The 17,503-nt window shown below is 49.5% G+C and overlaps 1 protein-coding gene across 1 annotated transcript; it reads right to left on the bottom strand.

Moving 5' to 3' along the window:
- Positions 1-806: 806 nt before the first annotated feature.
- Positions 807-4,906, bottom strand: LOC101997122 (amiloride-sensitive amine oxidase [copper-containing]-like). The gene is made up of 4 exons (XM_005367402.2): positions 3,337-4,906; positions 2,364-2,637; positions 1,917-2,049; positions 807-1,001 (listed from the first exon to the last, which is right to left on the bottom strand). The coding sequence occupies exons 1-4, from the start codon at positions 4,892-4,894 to the stop codon at positions 807-809; spliced, it is 2,160 nt and encodes a 719-aa protein (XP_005367459.1). The 5' UTR covers positions 4,895-4,906.
- Between the last annotated feature and the right edge of the window lie 12,597 nt (positions 4,907-17,503).

The raw sequence follows: 17,503 nt of genomic DNA, 5'->3' as shown, positions 1-17,503 counted from the left end.
GACTGTGTTCCTGACAGAGGCACTTTGGAAAAATTCTGTTTCCTTGTCCCCTTCAACTGTTTGAAGGCAGTGATATACCTTTCACCTTTGATTCCTGTACGGGGTTCTTAGTTTCCTCCTACTCGTACACAGAAGCTGGCACACTGTGCGCATGATTGTCTGCCATTTTCTTCTGCTATGAAGCACACCCTGTAGGTGTTTCCTTATAGTCCTAGCTCACACACATTCCCTGTCATCTGGTGCCACAGTGGGGCTGTGCCTTAGTTGATTGAACTGTTCTGTTCTGCAGGTGCAGAGTCCATTGTCTCCAGACTTTGCTTGCTGCAGACAGTTCTACTGTGAATCAACACACACACGTTTGTTTGTTTGTTGATAAAAGAATCTTGGGGGCAAACTTTAGATGCTAAAACAACAGCAACAGAGTGAGATGCTGGTAATCTTGTAGATTTCCTCTTAAGAGCTTTCTCCTGCATGCCCAGTTCTGAGGTGGGACAATTCCCATAAAGTTGCCCTAAGAGAGACAGGAAAGTCTCAGATACTGAAAAACCCATCAGATAGAGAAACCCAGTATCTATGTCCTGGCCGTGGAGGTCTTTTAGGCATGCAGTAGGTTAGATATATGGAGCCCATGCCCGCATATCTGAGTAAATGGCCCACATCCTCTATAGTTCTAGAAGCAACACAGAAGGGTCAAATGCCAAAGGTTTATTGAGCGTTCTTGTGGGGCTCTGGGACTGTTGAGCTGGAGCTGAGGCTGGACTCTTGACACAGGGTTGTAGGTCCCACTGAGGCTGAAGGAGGAGGCGTCAGGCAGACCTTGTCCCCAGCGGCTTAGTGTTTGATGTATCTTTGGCAGTTGTATCTAGGTGTCTTCCAGCGGTATAGAAGAAGTTGAAAGGCTGGAGCGAGAAGCCTACAAAGCTCCTAACTGCGGCTATCCTGGGGACACTTTCAGAATGGGGCTCATGAGAGAATCCCACTGTCACCCAGGCCACCAAGTCCTGAGGGAGAGAAAAAGGCTTTTGTGGGCAAGGAGGTACTGTGGACCCTGGAAGGACTGGGCCATTTTTTTTTAAAATTTATTTTGATTATTACCAGCCTCCCCTCCCTCAGTTTCCCCTCTCTCTTTCCCTCTCTCCCCCCAGTCCTTTCCTCCAACCTCCCCTCTTTCCCCACCCATCCACTCTTTCTTCCCTTCTATTCAGAAAAGGGCAGGCCTCCCATGTATATCAGCTAGCCATGGCATATCAAGTTTCAGTAAGACTGGCACCTCCTCTCCTACTGAAGCTGAATGAGGCAACCCAGTAGGAGGAAAAGGGGCCCCAAAGCAGGTGACAGAGTTAGAGACAACCTCCGTCTCTACTGTTAGGAGCCCCACAAAAAGACACAGCTGTATCATGTGTGCCGAGGGTGTACATCAGCCACATGCAAGCTCTCTGATTGGCTGTTTGATTTGTCAGCCCCTATGATTCCAGTTTAGTTGAGTCTATGGGTTCTTTTTTTTTTTTTGTAGTAGGACATGGTCATTTTAAAATGTGTCTACAAACTTCCTTCAGATAGCTTCAGACCCATTGAAAAGAGGCTGGCTCTCTACATGGGAAGTAGAAAGTAGAAAAAGACAAGATCTCCTGAGTAAATTGGGAGCATGGGGACCTTGGAGGAGGGTTGAAGGGGGGAGGGGAGAGGCAAGGAGGGGAGCAGAGAAAAATGTAGAGCTCAATAAATATCAATAAAAAAACCAACAAAAAATAAATTTGGAACTGAGATTGGCTCATAAAAAAAAAAAGAGGCTGGCTCATCTTTCATGACCGCTGAGCTTGCCCTCCACCTGCAAGCCACACTCCTAGGACCAGCAACAGGTCCAACTAGAGGGCAGTAACAAGGCCAGAGGAGGAGAGGAAGGACTAGTCCAGTACCTGGTCTTCAATACGCTCATCATTCTGAAGGAAATCCTCAAAGACCACGGGGGGATCCCAGGGGTGGTTCTGATTGTAGATGCTGGTGCTGCACCGTTCAGACTCCCAATATTTGGTCACCGCCAGGGAGTACCTGAAGATTGAGAAGCCGGGTGGCTCTGAGCACTGGGGCTGCCTCTGAGACTCAACTAGGGCTCAGGACATCCTCAGAGCTTCAGACACGGAAGTTAGTGCTTCCTCACAATGTGCTGTCATTTCCCGGGACTTTGCAAGAGTGCCCAAAGCCACCTGAGTGTCAAGATCCCCATGAGCACCTCCCCACCCACCCCAAGTTTGTGAGGACACACACCCAGACCCACATGTGGCTCAGAGCCTGGAGAACGGAAGCACAGAGAAACATTCACCGTCAGGAAGGAGCCCCACCCCCCCCTTCCCTGGACTCCTTACCTGGCCCAGGTAAAAGCTAAGTCCTCCTGGGATTCAGGGCTCAGCTTCTGCTGAGATGTGGAGTAGATCTGTAGGCGGTAGCCGCGCCTGCGTCCCAAGACATCCTTTTTGGGGCTGCTAAAGAGCAAGAATGGAGGCAGAGTCTGTCCAAAGGGGAAGGTGGCCTGGCGCTCCTGGGAGTACTGCGTATTCAGTGATGTGCCTTGGACCAGGTGGTGTCGGCTGGTGGTGTTTTTCTGCCTGGTCTGCTGTGTGTGGAAGCTGTTGTTGGTGCCTGAAACCAAGACGGAAGGAGGAGGTTGAGAACCATCTTAGCTTGGACGCTTCCTCACCCCCTTCCCTGGATCTCCAACATAGACCATATCTGCAGCCAGCTGCCAGCAAGAAGCGGTTCTGGAGCAGCAGCTGGGCTAGCAGAGTAAGCAACAAAACTAAGCGAACCCCAAAGCAGAGGAGCTGAAGGACAGCTCAGGGCTCAGCCCTGGCAGTGTGCCTCAGGCTGTTTTCAGGCGAGCTGTGATACAGCCTGTTTGCCATGGTTTTAACCCTGGAGAAGGGATAGCCTGTGTTAATGAAGGCCTGAAAACTGGCAATGTATATATTCTGGGCCATAAGGATAGTGGAATTCATGGATTACAGATCTGATCCTGGTGGCCTTGTTCTGTTGTTGGCTTTGATGTCAAGCATCACAGGCATGACACTCCTCTGTGGTGACATTATATACCCAGGAAACAGACAAAGCTCCCCCTGATGGCACTACAGACCATCTTAGAGGGCTAGGCAATAGCATTCCATTCCTCTCTCCCATTGCACTTCTTCCTCCCCTCTGCTCTGCACCCCTGAATTCAGACGCAAAGCATATGCACACCTAATATTCTGGATAACACTAGGGCACCAATCACAGCCACTATTTCTCAAATATGCATCATGGGAAGCAACTGGGTGACAGGGAAGGTCTGATATCAAGTCTTACCTGCCACATCCAGGTCAACACGGTAGTGCACAAGGTGGGTGTGACTGTTGACAAGTTGGTGAGTTAGCAAATGAGCTTTGCCCAACCCCTCAGGGGTGTATATGGTGGTGTGGGTATAGCCTGTGGCATGCATCTTGGCTAAGATCATGCCATTAGTATAGAAGATGAAGTCCCAGATGTAATCAAAATTGTAGATGGCTGAGGTTGCCCGTAGCACCAGCTTGTGTCCCATCACATCTGAAAAGAAGTTGATTTTGCCTGGAAAGTCAGAGTTAAAGATGGGCCCAACAGGCACCCCTGTGGGGATCTCAAAGATGCAAAGGGCTCGTGGATAACGGACAGGTCCATCACTGTCATAGTAGTGGATGGCGTCTAGGAAGGTGGCTGTCTCTGGGCAGTTGATGCCAGGGACTAATTCATGAGTCACACTGCCCATGCTCCAGCCTAGATCCATGGTCTTGTTCAGATCTCCTGCAGGTGTGCTTTCTCTATGCACAGCCATAGCTGTCTGCACGCTGACCTCATAGGCTATAGGCTCATTCCTAAAGCGCACATTCAGTAGCTGCAGCCCAGAAGAGGGTCGAAGCTGGAAAGAGAAGCTCCAGCCTTTGTAGGTCACAGTGTTGCCCTCTAGGCTGTAGCTGGGACCATCGTCTTTTCCCACATGGGGGCCAGACTTGCTGAGGGGCAGTGGGAATTCCCCACTAGGCTTGTTAAAGATCTGTGGCTGCTCTGTGTTCTCAGGCAGTGGGTCCTTGAGAACCACTGTGTCTACTTCTCCATCTGCGTATTTCTGAGCCAGTTCCTCTGGGCTGCTATAGAGCTTGTCATTATACCAGACCTGTGTCACTCTCCAGTCCCGGACATCTGTGCTCCCATGATCCACAAGGATCTCCAACCCCGTTGGTTGCAGTTGGTTTTTCACAATGCGCTGCAAGAGAAACCAGGTGGCCCGATGTCTAGACTCCACGCTGTGGGGGGCCACATGGGTGAAGGTCAGGCAACGCCCATTGCAGTCCTCTAGTGAGAAGCCGGTGGTGTCCAGGAAAAACTTCTCTAAGGGTGTGGTGGCATTCTTGATTTTGCGGTAGAGAAGGCTTTCCTCTACTTTGGACATGGGTCTAGAGGCCCAGGATCGATGTTTTGCTGGCCTAGGGGACAGCTCTCTCAAGTAGATGGGCTGTGGCAGGGGCCCCACAGCAAACTCGGTGACATTGGGGTGCTCTTGGGCACTGAAGAAAATGACGACACGGGCTTCCCGCACTGGAAGTTTTGTTCCTTCATCCAGAAACTCTAGGACATCCTTCTTCTTGGGCAGCAGCGCTTCAATGAGGAACACAGAGTTCTTGTCTAAGGCCTGTGTGCCTGATGGCTGCAGCTCCAGCTCCGGCCTGCTCATCAGGAAGTCGTGCACAGCTTCTATCTCCTGGGTGCTCAGGTCTGCAAACACCTGGGCCTTGTCATTCAGCATCCAGATAGGGTTCTCTGCCATGGCCATCTCTAGAACCAAGATGATGGCCATGCAGCCTAGTGGCAAGCTCCTTTGTGCCAGCCCCATGGCTCAGGAACTCAGCAGAAGAGAGGAGAGAACGTGGGTATTTCTCTCTCTATGCCAGCACTCAGAGCTCACTGTCTCTAAGCCCCGTCCCTGAACTGTGCTTCTTCCCTTACCCAGCTGAAGCCGGCGTTGGGGTCTCTGGGTCCTGGCCCAGTTCACAGTGCTGTTCAGGCCCCTGTGTGCATCTGCTATTTCCTCCATTGTCTGAAAATCTCTTATATTCTTTCTTATCTGGACATCTCCCATTGTTTCCCCCTCCCCACTTTTTATGATGTTATAACAGTGGGGAATATTCTTCAGCAGGGTGCACGGTGAGTCACAGCAGCCCAAAGCTTGGTCCTCAAGGGCTACTAATGGCCTGTGTTTTAGTGGCCCAGAGGGCTGTAGCGATAGTGAAATTCCCTTCCTGATCCAACAAATGATCATTTAGGGGGCTGTATGCTGAAATTTAGGTTAAATGTTTATAGTACAGGAAGGGGGTGGTGATACAAGAGAGAAATATAGGTGGAATGGAATGATAATAACGTTTAAAAAAACCACAAGGAAACATTTTATAAGCTTACTGAAAACCACACTACACTACACGGTCACACAAACACACACAGACACACTTAAATGGAATTACACCACACCAGGTTAACGTGACTCCCCCCCCCACCCCGCCCAAGGAGCTATCTGAAGAGGAACATGTTTGTGTCTTTGTATAGTATCAGCATTTATGGAAGAACAATAAATTCATACTGTCAATAACAGCAGTTTGTCATATGACCCTGCTTGCTTTGGAAACCCAGCCAAGGCAAACACAGGTTCTTTTGCCCCAGTCTTAATTACCAGTATCACCTCTCATATCACACAGTAAATAAGTATGTATATCTGTATTAATATATATGGCTTACAAAATGAATACAAGTTAAAGAGACTGAAACAGAGTTCAAGACGTGAGCCGAGGAGTCTGGATCGATAAGACGAGGAGCCAGACCTGTGCCGGGTGGGACAGCTGCCGGAGGTGCTGGAGTCAGGCTCTGAGAGAAGATGAGCTAACCGCAAGGGGAAAGGTCAAGCTGTGGGTCAAGGGCAGGAAATGCCGGGTTCAGGTTCAGGTCCAGTTTCAGATGAGTTAATAGACAGGCAGTTGAGCAGGCTGTGTCAACGGAAGGGGGCTAAGCGGATCCAAATTCCAAGGATAGTGAGAAGTCCTATTGTTGATCCTTGAGGCACATCCCAGGAGTCAGGTGACGGATTGGTGTGGGGTCACACCTTCACAAGTCTAGGATTCCATCACTGTAAGAGGGTTCAGGGGAGAGCTCTAAACCCTTTCCTTGATTTGATGTGTTCAATAAATTCCTGGGTCTAGTTTCTCTGATATGCTTTTCATTGCTCATGTATTCATGTCTCAGTTCCCCCCAGCGAATTGACTGGGTAGTTCTCTTTCTACCCCCAAGAGTAAGTAATTGACCAGCCTCACAGAGGGTGAAGTTTCTGGGTCAACTCAGGGGCTGCAATCGTCCTTTTCCCTCAGAATGGAGTCAAAGTTTCTTGTGAAGCGGAATTTCTTCAGACAAGGCCCACCCTGTAAAACCGCTGTTTCGCACAATGCAGAGCATCAGAGTAGTGCTTAGCCTGGTCTCAATGCAGGGAAGATTTAAACTGCACAAACCAACAGACCAGCTAGGGTAACAGGACGGAAGACTCATCTCCTGTCCTGACATTTACCATGGCTTACTGTGTTTTGGACAGAAGGTGAGGTGCCCAGATGAGATGTTCCTTGGCACAGGGGCAGTTGTTCCACGCAGATAGGATGCGGCAGCGGGACCCCCACAGCAAACTTCAAGATATTGATCCTGATTACCAAGATGACAACACAGGATTCTTGAAAGAATGTCTTTTTTCTTTATCTGGAAAATCCAGGCCATCCTTCCCGAGGATCCAGAGCCGCCGCCACTGTCAGTATCCATCAGCGTGGGCCATGTGTGGCAACTGTTAAGTGACAGGGCTACCTCATTGCTCCCCCAAATCTGTGATGAGTGCAAAGGCTGGGTGAGCATCCTGGGGATTATGGAAAGTATGGAATGACAGGCAACTGCACTGCAGTGATGGGGAGCGTTCTTACCTCTCCCCAAATCGTCAACAGTCTCCGTGTTACTCCTGACGCCTGGACTTCTATCGCTACCAGCCACTGAGCATTCACCGTCTTTTCAGAAGGCTCGAGTATAATCCTTTAGTAGATAAGCATGCATTTCTAGTTCATGTTCTTTCTAGTTGGCCTCCTACAGTACAGTCTCTCTCCCTCCACATCTCTTTCAGATTCACTTAGAAGGAAGGGGTAGAGAAGAGATGTTTAGACCTTTCCCTTGTGACATACTGTGGTTATCTGGTCAGGGAAGTCTCTTTGGTGTGTGGTGGACAAACATGGATGGAGCCCATGGCCACTGATCTGAGTATGTGGTCCACATACTCTCCAGGTCCAAAAAGCAGCACGCAGTGGTGGAAATGGAAGGATTTGCTGTGTGTATTTATGGAGCTCTGGGATTATTATGCAGGGCCTTGGGCCAGACTCTTCATACAAGATGGTAGGTCCGTCTCATTGTGCTGAAAGGAGGAGGCTCTCTCAAGCAGGCTCTCTCCTCAGGATGAAAAATCCTTAAGTGGCTGTGGCTGTTGTCATAGTTTTCTGTGAGGTACCATGATGGAAATTATGGGGTCAGAGCAACAGGCTCACAGAGTTCCCAGATGTGGCTTTGTTTAGGATATCTTCAGAATGGGAGATATGCAGGAGCCCATTGTGACCTAGGCTAACACATCCTGTGGCAGAAGACATGGACTTCAGGGACCATGGGAAATGCTAATACAGGCTGCCTGAGGCCACTCTGGTTTTGGGGATTTTTACATGTGCCTAAACTTCCTGAGAGGAACTCAGCCTCTTTTAAAAGACATACGCCCACCTGTCATGACATCTAAGCACCACCAACAATCTTGGGATCAGGAAAAGATCCAGGCAGAGGCCAGTGACAAGGTCAGAGAGTTATGGGGGGCACTGGACCTGTACCTTGTTTTTTATTTTCTCATGGCTTTGAAAGAAGTCCTCATATACCACAAGGGAATTCTGAGGTTGCTCTGGTTACAGAAGCAGCCGTAGCACCACTCTGACTCCTTGTGCTTGATCATGGCCATCAGGGTCCTTCAGGTTGAAAAGAATCCAGGAGGGCTCTGGAGTTGACTTCCCAGGGAACACCCTCAGGCCCAAGAATGGAGAAGTTGCTGTTTCCCTACAGTGAGCCTTGCATCCTGGGAGTCTGTAAGACTCTATTGCCGTCTGCGGGCCAAGAGCCCCACGAGCCCCACTACCCCCCCTTAGAGTACATGAGGATGCATAACCAAATGCAAACACAGACACGGAACCTCAAGGACTGAAGCATAGACAGACTCACGCGATCGCCTAGGCGAGCTCCTAACCCTCCTCTCCACACTCCCTGGATCTCCCTACTTTGTGCGGTGGCTTGAAGGAGCAATATCTCCCACAGTCTTGGTCATTTGAAGACTTAGTGCACAGTTGGTGGTGCTATTTGGGTGACATTTAAGGGGTTTGGCCTTGCTGGAGGAAGTACATCCCCAGGGAGTGGGTTTTGAGAGCTCAAGGCTCACCCTACTTTCAGTTTGTTCTCTCTACTTGGTGCTTATAGCTAAAGATTCCTCTCCTGTCACCATGCCTGCCACTTGCTGCCATGATTCCTTGCCAAGGCAGATTCAACCCTCTGGAAAACCATACACCTAAATAAACACTTCTTCACATAAATTGCTTTGGCCGTGGTATTTCATCATAGCAATCGAAAAGCTAACAGCTACTCCAGTGATACTGCTCTGCTCCTGACAAGCCAGGGGCAGCACCAGCTTGATCTTGAGGTAGATCTGAGGCTATACCTGTGTCTTTGGCTCCAAAGGTAATTTTGAGGAAGGCTAAAGATGAAGTTCTTCGGAAGAGTCTTTCTGTGGTAGACGGTGGCTTGGCCCTCCATGGAGTGTTGGGTCTGCTCAACTGTGAGCTGCACTAGGTGATGTCTATGTCTCCTCAAGGGTGGGTGAAGGTTTTTTCCTACTGATCATCAGAGTCTGGAGGTTGTTTTTGTGCCTGAAGGAGGAGAAGGATGGTGAGAACCTGTGCTAATGTTGGAACCTCTCTCATGGGATCTAAAACGTAGACTACATCCACAATTGCTCACCATGAAGAAGCAGTACTGGGTGCAGACACCAGGCTAGCAGTGTGGGCAGGGAGGCCAAGCAGACCAATATCAGAGAGGCTAAGGGACAGACTAGCATGGGTCAGTCATGCCAACTATGGCAGTTTCTGTGACTGTAGGCTGTTCTCTGGAGAGCTGTAAGGCATTTCCCCTCCCCCACTGCTTTTAACTTTTGGTTTTTCTAGATAGGGTTTCTTTATACTTCTGGCTGTTCTTGAACACACTCTGTACAACAGGCTGGCCTCAAACTCACCAAGATCCACCTGCGTCCCCCTCAGCCTCCCAAGTGCTGGGATTAAAGGTGTGAGCCACTACTGCCTAGCTCTGTTTTTGAGTTTTGAGGAGGGGCAGCCCATGTGTTTGCAGATCTGAGGCCATTGCACAGTGGGCTGAGGGGGGAGTGGGGGATAAGTGGGTAGAAGCCATCCACCTGGTCTTGACAGTCTTGTTCTGTTAGTAGGTTTGATGGTAAGAGCCACTGCCATGCCATTTCATTGTGGTGACATCGTTTAGCCAAGAAGCACATGGAACATGCTTGGATGGCACAGTAACCCATTTCCAAGTGCGGTGCAGTGGCATTTATCCTCCTCTGTGGCACTTCCTCTTCCGTGTCACTCCACACCATTCAATTCTGTCCTCCCAAAGCAGCTGGACACCCCATATTCTGAGAAACTCTAGGATACCATTCACGGCCACCATTTTTTGAGGTGCCGCCTGTTGTCCACCCTTTAAAGGAATAAGTACTAACGAGTAGCCTTGAGTTGATACTAGAGATCCCTGGCTCCATCTCCTGTGGAGTGAAGCTATGTTGGAAAACAGTTGAGTGACTGGGAGGATATGTTACTGAGTCCTAACTAGCATGTCCAAATCAACATGCTAATGTACAGGAAGGTGCGGGTTTTGTCAAGGACATGTATGTGCAGGTGAGTGCTGTGGTCAGGTCGTTCTGGGGTATAGAAGGTGGCATGGGCATAACTCGTGCTGTGCATCTTGGCCTTTATCATCCTGTTAGGGTAGAAGATAAGATTCCAGATTTAATTGAAGCTGTAGACGGCCATGATTGCTTGCAATATCAGCATGAACAGAGTCCATCTCCACATAGAAGATGAAGGCCCCTTGAAAGTTGGAGCTAAAGAAGCATGGAAGGGGCACTGACGCTGGCATCTCAGGGATCTACAGGGCTCATGTATAGCAGACAGAGCGGTCATTGTCATAGTGGTGAATGGCATTCAGGAAGCTGGCTGTGTCAATGTGAAGGTCTAACTCACGAGTGACATTGCCAAGGTAAGCTCATACCCACCTACCTTGTCTGAATGTGTACAGGTGGTGTCATAGTTACATGCCCTTCTAGGCTTTATGCTAAACCCTAAAGTGTACATTAATGATATGCAGCCAGAGGAAGAACACTGCTGGAAGGGGAAGCCCCATTTTCCACAAAACACTTGCTGTCTTTTAGGTCCTAGTTTAGACAGTGGGAGTGGTCCATGAGGGGGCCAGCTATCTAGACAAACTCCCGTGGGATTTGTAGTAAGAGAAGAGTGGGGGCTGCTCTGTGTTCTCGGGCAGCCAGCCCACCAAGACCATTGTTTCCACTTCTCCACTCTCAAACTTCAGAGACATTGCAGAAACAGCGGCTGCATGATGAACCACCGTGCACAGGTTGGATTAGATGCCGTGCTGGGCCTACATGCCTGCCTGTAACAGCTGGGCACTTGCTGTTACAGACCTGGAGGGAGGAGCGATGATGTTAAGAGAAAACTGATTAAATGCCTGGTGGCCTCTTTCAGTGTATTGTAGAGGAGGCCACACTCTGCCTTGGAGATGAGTCCGAATGCCCAGTCTGGTGCTCTAGGCTAGGGCATGTAGACTGTGGCAAGAGTCCCACAGTAATCTCAGTGATGGTGGCATGTTCCTGGATCCCAAAAAGGACATGGGCTCCCATGCAGGATGTCTTGTTCCCTTATCCAGAAAATCCAAGATGTCATTCTTCTTGTGTGCCAGCATCTCATTGAGGAACGCAGAGTTCTTGGCCAAAGTCAGTGTGCTGGCTGGCTGCAGCTCCAGTTGCATCTTGTTCATCAGGAAAGTGTGTGGGACATTCAGCTCATGGGCACTGAGTTCAAAGAACACCTGTTCCTTGCCATTTAAGGCCCACTTCCTGCAGGGCCCTCTTCTATGGTGCTTTGTGGCTCCAAGATGGTGGTAGTCTACCACAGTACCAGGACTTTGTTGCGCTACCTCCATGGTCTGGAAGAGGAGAGGACTTGGATATTTCCCTCAGAGTCCCTTGTCCCTAACCCTCGTCCTGTTCCTATCCACCAAGTTTCTTCCTGATGCTACAATTGAAGCTGGAACTGGAGGCTATGACATCGTCCTTCTTAATCACCCAGGTCCCATCATCATCTGCTTAGTTCCTGTCTCACCTGCTAATTTCTTATCTGAAGAAACGTCTGAGTGTTTCAGTGTGGGACCATTTCCTTGTCAGGCACATGGTGACTCACAGAGGCCCAAGATTGTGTCCTCTAGGCCCAAGGCACTAGGAGCTAGAAAGATCCCAGGCAGATAGATAGGGAAGGGGCCACAGACAGGTAAAGAGGAAGGCAAGCATCCAGCTTCATCCTCACCTCTGACCCCAGACAAAGGTCTTGAAGGCTTTTACTCCCTCCAGCAGTCCCCCCTCTCAGCTGACCTCCCCAGGCTGGTCAAATATGCCCAAGGCTGGTCCTGAACTCATATACCTGAAGTTATAGGTTTGGCAGCTACCCTTTCTTTGTTTAAACTGACCAACCCAGCATTAGGAGAAGGGGACCCATTCTTGGCCACCGTAACCACTTAGAAGCCACATCTTTCATGCAAAATATAAACTGTAGTTCCCACAGTGCTTTTCAGTCACTTTCTCTGTCTCTCTGCCTCTCTCTCTGTCTCTGGGTCTCCCTCTGTCTCTCTCTATCTGCCTCTCTGTATCTCTTCATCTCTCTGCCTTTCTATCTCTCTGTGTCTCTTCACTTCTAACAGTTTGTATCTGTTGTTGCCTGCTGTGTCTGGAATCTACCCTACATTTTAATTCTTTAACTAACAAAGAAAGTGTCCCCAATCAAGACCTATATGTGGTAACACTTACGTCCTGATGGGACGGAAGATGGCCTTAACAGCGCAATCACCCTTTGATGTACCAGATAGCCTTTCTGAGGGGTGCATTTTGAAGTTCAGTTAAGTCATTCAAGTGCAGAGCCCTGAGTCAAGCTGCTTGGGTTCAAGCCCTGGGACACCATGTGACCTGTGCAATCTTGGTCCCACTGTTTAAGTGCCGGTCAATAAAGAGGACTATGGCACAGGGTTTCTGCACAGGATGTGTTTTTTCTTTATCCAGATTATTCAACAATCTTTACTAAGCAGCAGTGTCTCCCAAGGTACAAGAAGTTCTTACCCAAAAAAATGTCTTGGGTCACCATAATTCCTGGTCCTCTTGGCTTATCTTGAAGGTGTTCACAGATCCTAATCTGTGACAACTCAAGTCTGTGCTTACCATTCAGAGTTCACTGGGGGTCCCCTAAACACCAAGGTGGCAATCACCCATCTCAGTGTCAAGCTGCTGCTCAGTATCCACATAGCTCTGGAACACAGCAGAGAAGAGCAAGGGCTTATCTTTTCCCATCATCTTTCCAACTGAGCTTCCTAGCCCCAGCTGAAGCCAGAGCTGTAGCCTCAGGTTCTTATTCACCAGTTCCAGAGCTGTCTGGGACCCTGTGTGTGTCATTTCCTCCTTTTCTTGAAAATCTCTTAGATCCTTCCTATTTAGATAACTTACACATCCCCCCTGTTGAGTTATCTAAGTGGGGGAACATTCTTCAGCTCCAGGTGTTCATGACTCACAAGGGCCCGATGGTCAAGGGCTAACAGACATTCCAGTCTTAATAGGGCAGAGGGCAATGGCCGAAGCAGACCTACCTTGAAACTTTACAAATTGGGTCTCTGAGAATTTCATGAAGTGCATTTTGAACACATTCACATGTTGTTCTCAAGGAAACTCCCTAGGGGCTCCCTGGATGGTTCTGGTTGTATAGTTTGGGGATGGACTTCTTGGACTCCCTATATTTGGTCACTGCCAGGCAGAGCCTACAGCCAGACAAGAAGTGAATAAGATGTTATTTCCTCAGAAAGAAAGTTGTTTCCTCAAGTCTGAAAGCCTGCCCATCACCACCCAAGGTCCAGCAGCCCTGTGAGTCCCTCCACTCCCTCCTTCGGTGCCCACAGGTTGAGAACCCAGGCAGGAAGCATGGACAGACACAGCTGGTCACTGGATCTTTCTCCTTAGATTCCCTGGGACACCTTACTTGGCCCAGGTGAGAGCACAGCCATCCCATTCTGGTGGTAACATCTTCTGAGCCTGGGCAGGTCTGTGGGCAGTAGCTGTGGATGTGACCCTCGAGGTCTATTTTGGGCTGTAAAGAGCAGCTACTGAGGCTGAGTCTGTCCAAAGTGGAAGGTGGCCTGACGCTCCCGAGAGTACTGCGTCTGTTCAGTGGATTCGACCCAAAGGTGTCTTGTGTTCCCAGGGTTAGTGATGCATTCCTGTCTGGTCTGTGGCTTATAGAAACTGTTCTTGGTGCCCGTAAGCACGGGGAGAAAAGGGTCAATTCATTAATCCATCTTTGGAACAGAGCTTCCTTGCTCTGCTCAGGAGCCTCAACATTGACCAAGTTGACAGTCAGTTGCTGGATGGAAAAGAGGTGTGCTGGTAGAAGGCCCTGGGTACCAGCAGAAGGCTAAGACACCCCAGAATCCGAGGACAGCCCATGGGTCAGTCACAGCAACAGTTGCAGTTTCAGGGTGACCCTCTGGTGTTTTCTACAGAACTTTGAAACAGTCAGCTTACTTTGGTTTTCACCATGTTCCTGCAGGCCATTGTACTCTGGTCCAGTGAAGGAAAGTGGGGCTGATTGGGTAGAAGTCACCCATTTGGTCCCTGTGGCCTTGTTCTGCTGTTGGATTTGTTGTCAACCATGGCCTTCCTCTGTGGTGACATCATGTAGCCGAGAAGCACACAGAATATCCACAGATGGCGCCGTAACCCACGCTGGAGTGTTAGGAATGATATTTCTTGCCCTCCATGGCTCTTCCCCATCCCCCACCCTATGCATCATTCTACTGAACCCCAACAATGGTAGGTGCACACCTCACATTCAGGGTTACCCTAGGATAAAATTCACTACTGTCATTTTCCTGATGAGCATAGTGTGGATTTGGTGGGAAAGAAGGCTGAACAAGTAAATATTCCTGATTTTATTCCAGCCCCATTTCTTGTGGAATGAATGAATGTATTTTGGTGACAGTGAGGGTTGATCTCAAGCCTTACCTGCCACATCCGGGTCAGTTTGATAATGCCATCTCTGGGTGGAAATAATGCCATGTAGGCGGGTGAGCTGGGGAGTGCCATGGAACTGTGTCCTTCAGGGGTGTAGAAGGTTCTGTGGAAGCAGCTGGTGGAGTGTATCTTGGTCTTCATCATTCCCTTAGGACAGAAGATAAAACCCTAGACTGATGAGGTCATCTGCAGCACCAGCTGGGCTCCATTTAGCTCTCAGAGGAGCTGAAGCTGCGTGTAAAGTTGCTGTTAAACTTGGGTCTAACAGGCGTCTCTGTGGACATCTCAAAGAGGAGGAGGGGTCTTGGGTAATGTGTAGGTCTGTCATTGTCATAGTATTGGGGGACATCCAAGACGGTGGCTGGGTTGGCACAGTCAATGGCAGGAGTTACTTTGTGTCTGACATGGCTAGTCCCCAGCTTACCTCCATGTATCTGGTCTCTGTGCCTGTTATGCCGTATGTATGTTTTCCATGCAGTGCAAGGGTTGTTTGGTTGTTTGCTTGCTGACCTCATGGACAATAGGCTCATCCTCAAATCACACATTAAAGATCTGCATCCTAGACGAGGGTCACAACTAGAAGAATGAGCTCCTGTCTCCATAGAGCGCAGTGTTGCCTTATAGAGTGTATAGAGTACCACTGGGATGGACCAACGTGGGGTCAACCTCACTGATAGACACGTGGTGCTGTAGAAGCTGGTGGCTGTTCCCTGCTCATAGGCAGTGGGTTCCCTGGGATGACTACATTCACACATCCATCCTCATATTCCTGAGGCAGTTCCTCTGGACTCTTATAGAACCTGCCATTATACCAGGCATGTTCCGCATTCCAGAGTTGGGCATTTGTGCTGCCGTGATATACGAGGATCTCCAGCCCAGTAGGGTGCAAAATGTGCCTTCCACAATGTGCTGCAGCATAAACCATAAGACAACATCTAGACTCCACACCTTGGTGTACCATGTCCATGAAGGTCAGACACTGGCCATTACAGCCCTGTAGAGATGCCAGTAGTGCCGAGGGAAAACTCCCGCACAGGCTCAGTGGCTTCCTTGCTTCAGTGGATTCGTTGATGCAGAGGAGACTATACTCTGCTATACACATAGGTCTAGATGCCCAGGATTAATGATTCTCTGGCCTGGGTGACAATTCTCTTATGTAGATGGGTCTTGACAGGGGCCTCACAGCAAACTCAATGCCTTTGGGGTGCTCATGAGCACACACACACACACACACACACACACACACACACACACACACACATACACACACACAAGGCAGCACATGCTTCCCCGCACACAGGATGCATTTTTCCTTTATTCAGAAATTCCATCACATCCTTCTTGGGCAGCAGGGCTTCAATGAGGAACGCAGAGTTCTTGCCTAAAGTCTGTGCAGGATGGCTGCACTCCAGCTCTGGCCTGCGCATCAGGAAGCCACGCATGGCTTCTATCTCCTGGGCGCTCAGGTCTGCCAACATTTAATGTCCAGATGGGTGTTCTGCCACGGCCATCTGTAGGATGAAGACGGTGGTTAACCAGTCCAGTGCCAAACTCCTTTGTGCCAGCCTCATGGCTCTGGAACTTAGCCAAAGATAAGAGGATGTAGGTAGGTCCCTCTCCAAGCCAGCACTCAGAGCACATTGTCTGTAAGGCCTGTCTTCCTGTCTTTCTCCCCCTGACCACGCTTTCTCCCTTACCCAGCTGAAGAAAGCGCTGAAGTCCCCGGGGCCTCACCCACAGTTCACAGTGCTGTCCAGGCCCTTGGGTACATCCACCTATTTCCTTCCTCGTGTGAAAACCTCTTAAAGTCTTTCTTATCTAGATCACTCTCATGTCTCCCCCTTCTCTTGCTGTTATCTCACTGGGGAGATTTCTTAGTATGGCCTACCATGAGTCAGCAGCCCAAGGGCAGCCCGGGGTTTATGTCCTGGTGGGACAGATGGCTGTACCAAAACACACCATCATTTTTATAGTGTAAATTATTTTGTAGGAGCATGCATTTTTAAATTTAGGGTGTATGTTCAAGGTATAGTTTTTAGGGTTCAGCTGCCTGAGTTCATTTCCTGGTATATCACAACACTGAGGCCTACTTGTGTGAGCTTGAACATGCTGTTTAAAGTCTCTAGGCCTCCTTCATCTCAACTGTGGGATGGGAATGATAGGAGCAACATGCCGTTTTCTAAGGTTCTGGGAGGAAATGGGAGATAGTGTGCGGGACAATGCCAGCCTCCCAGGAGCACACTCCAGACACATAGCTCTTTAAAGTGAACCTGCAGATACAGTCTGGACTCCGGTGCTTTGGAGAATTCGAGCCACACAGACTGTCTGGACTGTCTAGTCTGTGACTCCAGGATGGTCAGACTCTAGTCCCACCTAGTTTTCTCTGGACTCCAGTTGGGTATCAAAGCTGGTGTCTCATGACCACCAAGGATGTCAGATGGGACTGGACATGGGGGAAGCCGCAGTGATTGGCCTGGGGATTTCCTCTAGGGCTTGCATGGGGATAAGAGTTGCGGCTGTTCTTTGTTCTTGGGCAGTGGTTCCTTGAGGGTCGCACTATTCACTTTCCAGCCTCATGTTTCTAAGCCGATCCCTCTGTGCCACTGTAGAAACTGCATTTGCACAAGGGCAGCTCCACTCTCTAGTGCTGAGCATCTGTGCTGCCTCGATTCCCGAGTTCTTCAGCCCAGTAGGGGGCAGTAAGTGGCCTTCTATGTAGTTCTGCAAGATAAACCAGTTGAGTATTTCCTGGCTCTGCTACAGGGGCCTCATGCTTGAAGGCCAGACATCGGATGACACAGTCCGGGAGTGAGAGAATCTGGTAGTTTCAAGCTAAAAGTCATTCAGGGCCTCGGTGGCCTCCTCCAGCATGTCATAGAAGAGACGGTACTCTTCCAGAAGAGTCTGGAAGCCCAGGACTGGTGTGATCCTGGTAAGAAGACAGGGCTCTCAGGTAAAGGGGTTATGGCAGGGGCCTGATAGCAAACGGACATTCGAGTGTTCCTTGTG

Source organism: Microtus ochrogaster, unplaced genomic scaffold, assembly GCF_000317375.1.
Source record: "Microtus ochrogaster isolate Prairie Vole_2 unplaced genomic scaffold, MicOch1.0 UNK18, whole genome shotgun sequence".
In the NCBI taxonomy this organism is placed as follows: domain Eukaryota; kingdom Metazoa; phylum Chordata; class Mammalia; order Rodentia; family Cricetidae; genus Microtus; species Microtus ochrogaster.
The sequence above is the reverse complement of the archived record's forward strand: the minus strand, read 5'-3'. Positions and strand labels throughout refer to the sequence as shown.